This window comes from Hippopotamus amphibius, chromosome 13 (assembly GCF_030028045.1).
Source record: "Hippopotamus amphibius kiboko isolate mHipAmp2 chromosome 13, mHipAmp2.hap2, whole genome shotgun sequence".
Taxonomy (NCBI): Eukaryota; Metazoa; Chordata; class Mammalia; order Artiodactyla; family Hippopotamidae; genus Hippopotamus; species Hippopotamus amphibius.
The window spans coordinates 35,723,599-35,736,255 of record NC_080198.1 but is presented as its reverse complement, the minus strand read 5'-3'; the positions used below and the strand labels follow the sequence as shown (position 1 = coordinate 35,736,255).

The window sequence follows — 12,657 nt, the reverse complement described above, 5'->3', positions numbered from 1 at the left end:
ATGTATTTGCGGCTGATCAAATCGTACAAAATAAAAGAGGGGACGAAATACAGCAATTGGCGAGGCGGGGATTACTATCCCATTGTAGAGACGAACACACCGAGGCCTGAAAGTGACTCCACCTAGGCCTCTTGGTGGGCTCCCGCTTCCCCCGCCCCTCGCCATCCGCGCCCCACCCCCGTCTCACCCACCCCACACTTCCGGGTTCTGCCCCGCCCCCCGAGAGCACTTCCGGTCCCTGGGGCTGGAAGCCGCGGAGCGGAGCGGGGAGGCGGTAAGTCCGCGCCGTGAGGACCCGCAGAACCACTGGGCCCGTTGATAGCGGGCCTTTATTTCTCGGACATTACACCGGACATTACGCGGCAGCCATTTCCCTCACGAAAGCCTGAAGCCCGGGCCCAAGGGTGACGTCACTTCCGGGGCGGGGCGAGCAGGCGAAAGCCGGAAAGGGCTCCAACCCGGCTTGGGGGCGGGGCGGGGTCAAGGCGGGTCCGCTCGGCGTTTCCGGCCTTGTCGCTAGAACGCCGCGGAGTTCCGGAGAGGCGGTGTCACAAGTAGAGTTGCAGGATTTGGCAAATAAAAATGTAGGGCATCCAGTTAAACTTGAATTTTAGGTAAACAACAAATAACTTTTTAGTATCGGTATGTTCCAAATGTTGTACGGAACGTATTGACATTTTAAAAATTCCCAGTTTATCTGAAGTTCAAATATAACTGGACGTCCTGTATTTTATCTGGCTACCTTAGTCAGGGACGCCCCCTACCCTGGGTTCTGATATCCAGTGGCAAGGTTGGGATCCTCTAGGCCCGTATTCATCAGGGAAACAGGTAGGAATTTCGCCCCGACTGTCAAAATCAGCTGTTGCTACACGCTAAGCCAGTTTTAGAGCCGATCCCAATGGGCCAGCCCCCCCCGGGGCCCCCCGCAACGGCTGGGCCCATTTTGAGGACCCATGGCAGCGCCGCTCTGTGTTCCCTTTCACAGCTGGAGTCGGGCGCGGTTTGTCTTCTCTTGTGAGAAAACTGTGCTGCATGCAGGCCAAGTGGCCAAAGGCTAGAAGTTGCCAGGTTTTTTGAGTGTGTTTGGGTCCGGGTTTTCAGTGTTAACAATGGACAGCTTCAGAGAGTCCAGGGAGGTCAAGGGGAGAGCATTAGTCTCATCTCACCTCTCATTTTGCACGTGAGACCCAGGGAGAGGAATGGAGCTGTCCCTGTGGTAGCGCTGGAGCCTGATTCCCAGCCTCTTTCTCCTGCTCTGTCCACACTTGCTGCTGCAGTCAGCTGGCAGCGTGTATGGCTGGCATTTGTTAAAGCAATGCCTTTTTTATGGGGAATTCCTGGGTCCAGTGGTTAAAATTCCGTGCTTCCGCTGCAGGGGCCGCAGGTTCAGTCCCTGGTTGGGGAACTAAGATCCTGCGTGCTGCGTGTAGCAGCCAAAAAAATTGAAAAATAAATGAATAAATAAAGTATTGCCTTTTTAAGGATGAGCTCTTTGGGGCTTTATTGTCCCTAAACCCATCTACAGCCTCTTGACCTTCACCTCAAGGCTTCTTTAGCCCTTACCGTGCCCAGTGGGGAAAATAACTATTTGGCCTCAGCTGTGGAAGCGTGCCCTTTGCCTGCTCCAGCCACGCGACTCTCACCCCTGTGGGTGGTATGACCCAAGACTTGTTATGTCAGAGCCAAAAGGCATGTTCTTGGCAGCAGTGGGTCTGGCCATGTAGGTGAAAGGGCTTCCTTTTCTGTTTTGTAGATTGGACCGCATGGTACATGGGGTCATGTGGTGTCTAAGGACTTCTTCAAGGTTCTGCTAAGCCAGATATTGCTGCCACTTCTGATTTGAACCTGTTGCTCGACTGGCCCGGAGTGCTGGGATTCTTCCAGCTGTGTGCCCTGTGGATGTGCCTGGACCTGCCTGTCAGTGTCCTGGCAAACCTACAGCCTCCCTATGCAGACCTAGCCTTTCCAGGCTTCTTAGCCCAGACCCATGAGCTAATGAAATAGAGCAGGCTGGAGGTCACTGGGCTCGAGGTCAGCTGGTGGGACAGCCAGCAGCTTCATACCAGCAAAAGTGGTAAAGAGGCAAGGAAGGATGCCAGAAAGGGGCGTTGCCCTGGGTGAGGCTCAGAAGTGCAGGGGGTGGAAAGGGGGTGGGTTGGGAGCCCACTGATAGTAATTTCTTCTTCTGTGAATGATTAACTCTCAGCCAAAGGGGGTGATCTAGGAGGAGGGCTCAGCTAACAGGACCTCTGGACTCTGGGCAGAGTGTCCAGAGGGCTGGTGTGTGGCCTGCAGAAGAGGTGGACATGGTTGGGTGGCAGGCCTGGGCTCAGAAGACTGGAATGAGATCAGGCAGCTGTGGGCCTTAGGAAATCTTAGACTGGCAGATGGCCCATTCTTGCAGCAGCAGCTGTGGGGTCCACTGGCCCTGAGCCCCTAGAGCTGTGGCTGTGGGGAGCCTCCTGTCTCTGGCCTTACAACCGTCTAACTAGTGCTTTCTTCCCCCTAGGCAGCCATGGATGCCAGGTGGTGCTGAGAGCAGTGGGGCATGGCTGCATCCCTTCAGGTCCTGCGTCGCTTGGCCCGAGCCCCCTTGGGCCCATTCCTCTGGCGGGGCCCATTGGCCCGGCTGGCCAGTAGCATGGCCCTGGCAGAGCAGGCGCGGCAGCTGTTTGAGAGCGCTGTGGGTGCCGTGCTGCCAGGCCCCATGCTGCAGCGGGCACTGTCCTTAGACCCTGACAGTGGGCAGCTGAAGGTGCGGGACCGGAGCTTTCAGCTGCGGCAAAACCTCTACCTGGTGGGCTTTGGCAAGGCTGTGCTGGGCATGGCAGCTGCAGCTGAGGAGCTGCTGGGCCAGCATCTTGTGCAGGGTGTGATCAGCGTTCCCAAGGGGATCCGCGCTGCCATGGAGCGGGCTGGCAAGCAGTAAGGAACCGTGGGGTGCTGCTCCCATCTGGAGGGGAACCTGGGCCCTGACTCAGGCTGGATTGGGGCCTCCCTCCTTCACCAACTTCCATTTTCTTCTGTTACCCTGGCTCCAGGGTGGGTGTCAGTGGGTATCCTTGTTCATGTCCCCTTCACCTGTACATCTGGGAAATCAGGGTGGGAAGAGGAGCCCACCCCATCTCTTGCTCTCTGTTCTCTCCCCCCTCAGGGAGATGTTGCTGAAGCCACATAGCCGTGTCCAGGTGTTTGAGGGTGCGGAGAACAACCTGCCGGACCGGGATGCCCTGCGGGCTGCTCTGGCCATCCAGCAGCTGGCTGAAGGCCTCACAGCTGATGACCTGCTGCTCGTGCTTATCTCAGGTGTGGGTGCTAGATTGGCTCAGGACTGTGTGTGTGTGTGTGTGTGGGCGGGGGGGGGGTGGGGTCCAAATATCAGGTCTGCAAGAAACCATTGGTGTGAGCTGTCAAGGTCACAGAGCAAGGGAGCAGTAAAGAGCCTGGATGGCTGACTCCTTGGTGCCCTCCCCTGAGCTGTGGGGTCCTCCCCTCTGCTGACCTTGGCACATAAGGGTGAGAGGGCACACAGGGAGCACCTCACTCAGGCCTTGAAAGGAAACTCTTTGTTCCTGCTGTCTGTACCATTGTCACATGGGGCTAGAACTCTGGTTTCCAGCTCCCTCAGGGTCCCCTTCCTCATCCTTTGCTGTCTCTTCCAGATTGGCTTCCTTTTCCAAGCTGTTAAGGAATAGTTCTTTCAGTCTGTTGGGACCTGGGCTACCCCTAGGCAGGGTTTAACTGGGCTGTGGTGACTGTGCACACATTCACTATGTGTCCACACGGGGGCACCCTAATCCCTCTTTTTAGCTTCCACGTCCCTAGCAGTGAGCACTGCCTGCCTGCTCCCCAGGTGGGGACGTCCCTTTGCCATCCCTCCCCTCTGTCCAACGTCTTCACTGTCTCTGCAGGTGGGGGCTCGGCCCTGCTGCCTGCCCCCATCCCACCTGTCACACTGGAGGAGAAGCAGACACTAACCAAGCTGCTGGCAGCCCATGGAGCCACCATCCAGGAGCTGAACACCATCCGGAAGGCCCTGTCCCAGCTCAAGGGTGGGGGGCTGGCTCAGGCTGCCTACCCTGCTCAGGTGTGTGGGTCCCTTCTTCCCCAGGCAGCCCTGGGCTGGTGGAGCCAGGCCCACACGTGCCAGGGAGATGAAGGGTAGAGGCCTGGTCCAGGAGTCCACAGGGCTAGGTGTTTTGCACACCCCCTTGAGAGGTGTTCGAAGTGGGCGAGGAAGGACACTGGGTGGTGTGAGGACGTGTGGACAGATGGAGGCAGTTTGTCCTCACGAGCCCTGGGACAAGGACCAGGTGGGACTGAGCCTTGCCTCTGTGACCCCTCTCCAGGTGGTGAGCCTGATTCTGTCAGATGTGGTAGGGGACCCTGTGGAGGTGATTGCCAGCGGCCCCACTGTGGCCAGCGTCCACAGCGTGCAGGATTGCCTGCACATCCTCAATCGCTATGGCCTTCGTGCTGCCCTGCCACGTTCTGTGAAGACTGTGCTGGCTCGGGCGGACTCTGACCCCCACGGGCCACACACCTGTGGTCACGTCTTCAACGTGATCATTGGCTCCAATGCACTGGCTCTGGCTGAGGCTCAGAAGCGGGCCGAGGTGCTGGGATACAGGGCTGTGGTGCTGAGCACAGCCATACAGGGCGATGTGAAAAGTGTGGCCCAGTTCTATGGGCTGCTGGCCCGAGTGGCTGGAGCCTGCCTCACTTCCCCTGGGGCTGGCGCTCCTGTGGAGGAGGATGCACAACTCTATGAACTGGCGGCTGAGCTCCAGCTCCCGGACCTGCAGCTGAAGGAGGCTCTGGAGGCCGTGGTGGGCGCTCGGGGCCCGGTCTGCTTGCTGGCTGGTGGCGAGCCTACAGTGCACCTGCAGGGCTCAGGCAAAGGTGGCCGGAACCAGGAACTGGCCCTGCGTGTCGGAGCAGAGCTGGGACGGTGGCAGTTGGGGCCTGCTGATGTGCTGTTTTTGAGTGGTGGCACTGATGGGCAGGACGGGCCCACAGAAGCAGCCGGGGCCTGGATCAGCCCTGAGCTCACCAGCCAGGCTGCTGCCGAGGGTCTGGACGTGGCCACCTTCTTAGCCCACAATGACTCACATGCCTTCTTCTGCCGTTTCCAGGGTGGGGCGCACCTGCTGCACACGGGGCTGACCGGTACCAATGTCATGGATGCCCACCTCCTGTTCTTGCAGCTGCGGTGATGACGGAGGTCATGTTTTGGGAACCTAGAGGAGGCCTGCAGGGCAGCGGCCTGGATGAGACCAGGTTTGGTCCCCAGGGCCTCACCAGGCTTTAGGGCCTCTCCACTCCTTGACCCTGTACTACTTGGTTGGCCCTCACACCTCCCAACCAGGGCCTCTGCTCTGTGTCCAATTCCACAACCAGACAGGCAGGTGGGGGCTCTGTTCCACCCCTACTTTCAGCCATGGCAGCAGGTATCCCTGAGGACCAGGACGAGCCCCTGGGCCAATTTGCCGTTCCCAGTGTTCTCCCTGAGGTAGCCCCTCTGCTCAGCTGCTGAGCCTGTTTCTTCTGTGGGGTGAAGCAAGAGGGACGGAAAATAAAAAGGACCACGCTGTGGGTTCTCAGTGCGTCTTTCCTCAGAGCAAAGACTAACAGGGAGCTGCCGGGAAGGGGAGTGGTGTCAGGCGGTAGCCCCTGTGTCAGGCCCTGCAGGAATTCCCCATACCCATCTCCGCAGGGCACTTGCTTCACTTAAACAGGAGCCTGGCAGGGTCGAGCCTGGCTCCCAACATGCTCGATGTGGGTGGATGAACAGAGAGCCCAGGGAGGACAGGCCTAAAGACTTTAGTCCGTGGGGTCCAGGAGGGACTGGCCACCCGTTCAACTGTCACTTTCCCTGTGGCATCCTGCCGAGGTCTCTCCACCGTCTGCCATGTGCCTTGCTGGGCACATGCTTATTGGCTGCCACCAAGGACTTTCCTCCCTTATGTCTTTGGTCCGCCCTTAGCCAGACCGTACCTTCTACGGTTGAGCCGCCCCCTGTTTATCCAGGGGTTCGCTCCAGCCACACAGGACACTGCGTCTTGTTTCCTTGTGCCAAGCCCACTTTCCCAGGCTGAACCCCACTCTTCCGGATCCAGCTGTTCCTCTGGGGACACAGTCCAGTTCCCGGTGCCAGCCTGCCGTGCTGGGGTCCAGCAGCCCCTCTCCCCTTCCTCTGCTACAGCTGGCCGGGAAGAGGCCAGTGGGGAGGGAAGCAACAGAGGAGGGGTTCCCTTGGCCAGGCAGGCAGCCTGCACTGGGAGAGGGCGGGGCTGCTGTCCTGGCTGTCCTTGGGCCCCCTTGTTCGGTGTCCGAGCCCTCTGCTGGCTGCCCCCGCCGTGCGCCACGGCTCCAATCCCTATATGAGTGAGCAGTAGAATCACATAGGAATAAAAAGCCATAGAGAACAGCGAGGCCTGGGGCTGCTCCTGCTGACCCCTCCTCCACCCCAGCCGTGCCCTCCTCTCTGAGGGCATGAGGGGCTCTGGGCCAGGGCTGGCTTGCCCTGCTCCTGGGAAGAGCCCCCCTTCTCCACTTGGGCTCTAGACAGTGCAGCTTGCAGATGGTTCCTGGTGGGCTGGGGGTGGGAAGGGAGGTAAGCAAGGGAGCCGGGTGCTGGGGGCCAGGGAGGTTTAGGGGAGAAGGGAATTTGCACCCCTCTGTGATTTCAGGGGCTCCTCTTCCTTCTGTCCTGGCAGGGGGTTTCTTCCAGCCAGGATGGGGGGGGTCATAGTCTTAGGGAATACTGCCCCCACACGGCTGTGCCTGTGCCCTGGTGCCCCTCTGGCAACCTCTAGATAGGCCCTGTCCCTGCTTCAGTCCTTGCCCTCGGGGCATGAGTATTAGCACTGGCGGGCAAGTTCCTGGCAACAGCAGGTTAAGAGGGCTGGGGCTGTGGCGGAGGACCTGTCTGCCGTGTTCCCAGCGTGTGTGTGCGGGGGTGGGGTGGGGGGGGTGGTGGGGGTGGGGAGGCGGGGCATGTGAGCACGTGGGTGTGGTGTTGGCATGGCAGGAGGGGATGCATCTGTGTGTGTACATGGGGATCGCACGGGCTGTGCATGGCCGCTCACACGCCTGCTGAGGGGTTGAGTGTGGGTGGGGTCTTGCCAGAGGCTCCCCTCTGTGCCACCTTGGCCCCTGCCCTGGGCCTGTGTTTGTGGGGGCTGGGAGGCCAGAGGCTGGATTGGGCCTAATCCGTTAGATTTGCCCATCTGGTAACCCCCAGGTGAGAAGAGGATATATTTGGCTGCAATTTAGATGTAAATACGAGGTAAAGCCTACATGGTGAGAGTTCTGTAGGACTTGTTATTGGCTCCATAAATGTGAATTATGGGTCATAATAACTGCTCCCATCCCCTGGCTCTTGGCTTCTGTCTGTCCCCGCTCAAGTTCCTGCTGCCCTCGTACCCACCTCATCTCCATCCCCAGAAGCTTTTTCTGGCTGCTGGCCTCACAGGCCCTTCCATTCTCTGCACTTACCATGAACTGAGAGCAGCTGGGCAGTGGGCCTGGCCAGCCTTTAGGTGTCTACTAATCCAAATCCCTTTATTTTAAAGCTGGCAAAGCAGAGAGGGAATGTGACTTATCTGGGGCTGCACAGCAAGTCTGCCACAGAACCAGAGTGAGAACCTGGTTGGGACCTGCTTGACTATCCTCTGCCCACCCTCTGGGGCTCAGAGACCCTGGGGCCTGGCAAGGGCTCAGCCAGAGCCAGGGATCCACTCCTGCTTCCCTGCTGCCCTGCCAAGGGCTTGGGGTTAGTGACATGACCATGCTTGGTCTCTTTAGGGGTCCTTAGAAGAGATTGGTCAGTCCCTCTTGGCTTAGATTTCACAGCTCCATTGTGTGTGTGTGATTCGGTGAAAACCACACGCGGTTGGGTGGTGGGCTTCTACACAGAGGTGTGTGTCTGCATCTGTGTGCAATCTGTGTGTGTGCTCGGAGGTGTGTAGGCATGTGTGTGTCCAGTTCAACCCACAGTCGCTGAGTGGGCCTCTGAGCCATGCTCTGAGTGGGGTGGGGGGCACACACAGTTTGGTGTGGTTAGAATTTTGGGGATATGGTGATGCAGGTTCAGCAAGGCGGCCATAAAGGCTCCTTGCAGAGGCCAGTTGGCAAAGGGCCTCGTGTGCCTGGCTGAAAGGGTTGCGCTTTACACTGACTGGCGGCAGGCCCCACAAGGATTTTTGGCAAGGAGTGATACCTGGAGGCTCTGTGAGGACTTCAGTGCTGAGGCCGCCCTTACCATGGGAGTGGGGGATGGGGGGAGGAGGTGCAGCAGGTGGGAGAGAGGTGCATCGTCAGGCCCGGGAACCCCCGCCCCCTGCAGCCTCATCCAGGCAGCCTTCAGCCAGCCCAGGTGACCCTTTGGATGCCCACTTTAGAACCAAGGTTGGAAGCCTTGGCTCAAACACCCCTGGGAGTAACCTAGCCCCTCTGTTGCTGGGAATGTCATCAGGGCAGGAGGATTTGGGGGGCAGAGAGGCTGGGCAGTGGGTGGACTTTGGTGAGTATAGGCACCCCCCCCGCCCCGTAGGCTCTCACCAGGGTGGCAGTTAAAAGACTCAGAAGGCGCACTGGAGTGGGAGTCGGGTCCTAGGTCCTTATCCTGGCCATGCCACCTTCCTTTCTTCAGGCCTTGGTTTTCCCCTCTGTTTAATGGGGACAACGTCCTCATCCTGCTCACCTCTCTGGGGAGGTGTTGGCAGCAGATGGATGTAGGTAGGAAAGCTCTGTTGAAGGGGGTCAGGGGTGGAGGGAGAGAAGGGAGAGGTATCGGCCTCTTCCAAGGAGAAGCTCAGGGAGTTCTCACTCAGGGAGGCCCCCCTCTTCCAGGCAGGGTCAGGGCTGAGCTGGCGCGGCCTCGGTACTCACTGATAGGCCGAGCGAGTGACCACTGCCCTCTGGCACTGGCAGCGTGTGATGTTTGAGTCTTCAATGGCTGCCGGAGTGCACAGTGCCCTGGGAGATAGCGGAGCCGGTGGAGGGGGTCATTTGGAGCTAGAGTAAGCTGACTCGGCCTGGGAGAGAGCTCTTCGGGGCTCGGAAAAACAGGGGGGGCAGCCTGATCCCTCTGGATCTGGATCATGTGTGAGGGACCTGATGAGGCCCAGGCTGGGTTGGGGAGACCTGGCTTGACCCCAGGCCAGGAGTCCCTAGCTGGGTTAGAGAAATCCGGTGTGCTAGGGGAAGACAGGGGTTGTGTGTGTGTGGGGGGGGGGGGACACTGACACGCCCTGAGTGGTGGGGAAGCCAGTGGCCCAAGCAGACTGCCACTTGAGAGATAGGGCCACAGAGCTCAGGTGAGCTCTGCCCAGGCCAAGAGGGCTGGCCTTTCTCCCTGAGACAGGGATGTCTGACGGTCAACCCCTCCCTGGGCAACCAGGAAGCCAGTCTTGAGGCTTTGCTGGCCCACGTCCCTGGCTCAGGCTTCTCTGGTCTGGAGAGGCTGGGTGGGGGGGGCTCTGGGCCCCCAGCTCTGATGCCCCCTCTCTTTACACGTTGCTCAGTCTGGGAGGGGCTGTTGCCAGCTCAGATGAGGCTCTGGCCAGGGAGAGTTGGCCCCCAGAAGCAAGTGCCCCACCTGCCCAGTCCTAGGGGGAAAAGTGCCCATAGCAGCTCCGTCTCACAGGACCCCCACCCACCGTGATCTCGTCCACTGCTGGCTCCTGGGGGTTCAAGGAGCTGTAGGGTCTGGCCCTGCCCTAGCCAGATAGCCAGGCTGGCCCCCAAGACACACTCCAGTGGGAATCGCCCCGCCGCTTCCTCACACTCCTGGCCCTTCCTGCCCCTCCTCTGGCAGCCTGCAGAACCTCCCTGCTCGCCTCTCTGGGGAAGTGTGAGAGGCACCCTCTGTCCCCATCCAGCCCTGTCTCTCTATCCTCAGCTCCACCGAGAAGGGGGTGGGGCCCATGGCACTGGCTTCCGCCCTTTCCATCCACTCCCACCCACCTGCCGGGCGTCAGGGTCTCTGGATCTCTGTGTAGCCCTGGGTCATCTCCAGTACTCACACTTGTAGCCTCACAGAAGAGCCAGGGCTCTGTTTTCACCTGTTCCCTCCCAGCTGCACCCCCATCAAGGCATTCCTCCCTGTCCTGTTCAGTTCACCCCAGGGAGCTGACTGCGGGAACATCTGAGCTTGGACCTGAATCCCTACTGATTGCAACTCTGGGTAAAGCTGTCCTGGGGACCTCATCTTGGGGGAGCTGGTTAGAGACCCACAGGGCAGGGAGAAGTGCCCCTTCTCCCCGCGGCTCTCTGGGTCTGGCGGTCAGTAGCTTGGGGTGAAAGCAGCCAGCCTGTAGCATGGGGCAGAGCTCTCCTTCTCTGCCCACACCCCCCAGCTGAGCAATGGGAGCAGTCCAGCACACACCTGACCAGCAACCCCCCCCCCCCCCCCGCCAGGAACAGGCACTTGTAGGGGTCACAGCCCCGTGGACAGCTCCGCTGCCGCCGCCTGGCAACCTTGCAGCCGCAGCCCAGCCAGAGGCAGGGTCCTGAGCCCTGAGCTCTAGGACTGGGCATACATTCAGACCATCAGGGATGGCTGTCCTGGCCACCCAGGCGGGTCCCCATGAGGGTCTCCCTCCGCCCGGGGCCACCCACAGAAAGCAGGCACCAGGGCAGGGACAGAGCCTGCCAGCCCCTGACCAGCTCTGCCCTCCGTGGTCAGTGGGCCGCCCCTCTGTTCTCGGCTCCCGCTGACCGCCGGGGAACCCGAAGCTGGCACCCCGCCCGCTGCTCCCACTGGCCCGGGCCGAGAGGCGGCAGGCTGGGTTGCCCGTCTCCCCACCCTCCCGCCCCCGGAGCTCCGGCTGCCCGCGCCTGCCGGCGCCCAGTCCCCCAGCTCACCTCGGCGGCGCTGTCTTCTCACCAGAGGCACTGCGGTGTGGGAACTGTCCCGAGGAGCCGGTTCTCAGCTGAAACAAAGAGCTGGGGGAGAGAGAGGGGGGCAGCGGGAGAGGGAGAGGGTGAGTGAGCAGGCGAAGGAGTGGAGGCTGGAGGGGGAAGAGAGAGGGAGAGGATGAGAGAGGAGAGGGGAGGGGAGGCGGCCTGACTTCCAGGGACTGAAGGGCCAAGGAAAGAGGGAAGGGGAAACGGGGAGGGGGCGGAGGAGGTGAGGGGGCCAGACGCAGAGCGGGGAGGTTGTCAGAGGGGCGGGACGCGGGGCAAGTGAGGGGGGCGTGGGCGGGAGGGGGAGCGGCAGGAGAGGAGGGCTGCGGGGGGCGGGCGGGCTGGGGGCTGGGCAGGGTGGGCAGAGGGGCCCCACCCCGTCCCGTGCCAGGCTCTGCTACTTGAGTGGGCAAAAGGCCACGAAGGGGAATGGGAGGGAGAGGCGAGCCGACGACCGGCGAGGGGTAAGGCGCTGGGCTGTGGGCTGGCTGGGAGGACGGGCCAGGGACAAAGGCGGGAGAAGAACAAAGGTGGCCAAATGGAGGAACCGGCCCCTGCTGACCTCTGGGTGCCGCAGTCTGGAGCGTCCTGGACAGAGTCTCCTGAATGGAGGGCAGGTCCACTCTGGGGCGGTCCAGGCTCTGCGGTGGCAGCCTGAGGTCAAGGGGAGAGGGGATGGGCTGGGAGAGTGAGCAGGGGTCCCCTTCATTCTGCTGTGACTGACCACAGTCGGGATGCCCATGTCAGTGTCTCTTTGGGGGAGGGGATGGTTGAGGGGGTCCAAAGCCTGGACTGAGAACCGGGCAGGGGAAGTCCCCTTTTAGGGAAGAGCATTTGGGGCCCCAAGGAAGGTGGGGAGGATGGTAGGCACGATGGGGAAGAATGAAGGGAGTGGGGAAGCGCAGGGGATAGGGAGGGGTGAGTTGGGAAGGAGGCTGCAGGGGGCGGGTCCAGAGCTGCAGCCCCTTAACAGGCCCATCCAAAGCAGAGGCCTCCTTCTGCACGTCCCACAATTCCTGGGCTGCCTAATGCAGACCTAATGAAGGGTGGAATAATGAACCACTTCCTGCTGCTCCCTCCTGCTGCCAAGTGCTGCTGTGACAGGCAAGGGCACCAGGGAAGTCAGCTTGGGCCACTGGGGCACAAGTCTGTGTTAGTGCTGTGAGGGGCAGGGGAGGTAGGGCGGCCCCGACAGAGCTGTCCCAGCCTCTCTAGTCCCGGGCACAGCACCCCGGGCTGGTTCAGTCTCTCTCCATGCTCAGAGGCATAGGAGGCCCTCCTAAGCCTCTGACCAAGGGAAGTTCCCTTTCTTGTCCCCTGGAATCTCCTTATAGAAAGTCCAATGCACCAAATAATGCTTCGGAGATCAGGAAAGGGGAGGGAGCTGTGGGCTTGCCTAAAGCTGTGACAGGGAGAGGGGGAGAGAGTCAGCCTCCATCCCACCCTGTATGGAAGAGTAAGAGCTAGGTGCCCTCAGGCTCTGCCCAGTCCATTCCCTCCACCTCCTCAGGGAAGCCCTCCTGGCCCCACTAAGGAGCTCCACGTCAACCTGGCTGCCACTGGTCCAGCTGCCTCCTCTAGTAGCCTGGAATCCCATAAAAGGAAAGGACCTTCCTTCTTCCCTTCCTCCCTTCCTTCCTTCTACTATTTATCTCGAAATAAATGCAAACTTACAGAAGAATTGTCAGAATAAGAATAGTGTAAGACATCCATATACTCTCTAGCCATATCAACTGTTGTTGA

The 12,657-nt window shown here is 60.2% G+C and overlaps 1 protein-coding gene across 10 annotated transcripts; it reads left to right on the top strand.

Moving 5' to 3' along the window:
* The first annotated feature begins 224 nt into the window (after positions 1–224).
* GLYCTK (glycerate kinase) lies at positions 225–5,603 on the top strand. 10 transcript variants are annotated; one of them, XM_057706893.1, is made up of 6 exons: positions 230–274; positions 1,754–2,117; positions 2,510–2,925; positions 3,155–3,306; positions 3,912–4,087; positions 4,350–5,603. In XM_057706893.1, exons 3-6 carry the CDS (start codon positions 2,549–2,551, stop codon positions 5,214–5,216), a joined length of 1,572 nt encoding a protein of 523 aa, XP_057562876.1. In that variant the 5' UTR covers positions 230–274; positions 1,754–2,117; positions 2,510–2,548; the 3' UTR covers positions 5,217–5,603. The 10 variants fall into 10 exon arrangements, with proteins under 10 accessions (XP_057562880.1, XP_057562879.1, XP_057562876.1 ...); XM_057706894.1 differs by lacking the exon at positions 230–274 and adding an exon at positions 536–614; XM_057706888.1 differs by lacking the exon at positions 230–274 and adding an exon at positions 538–828 and having other exon boundaries at positions 1,754–1,917.
* Positions 5,604–12,657: the final 7,054 nt, after the last annotated feature.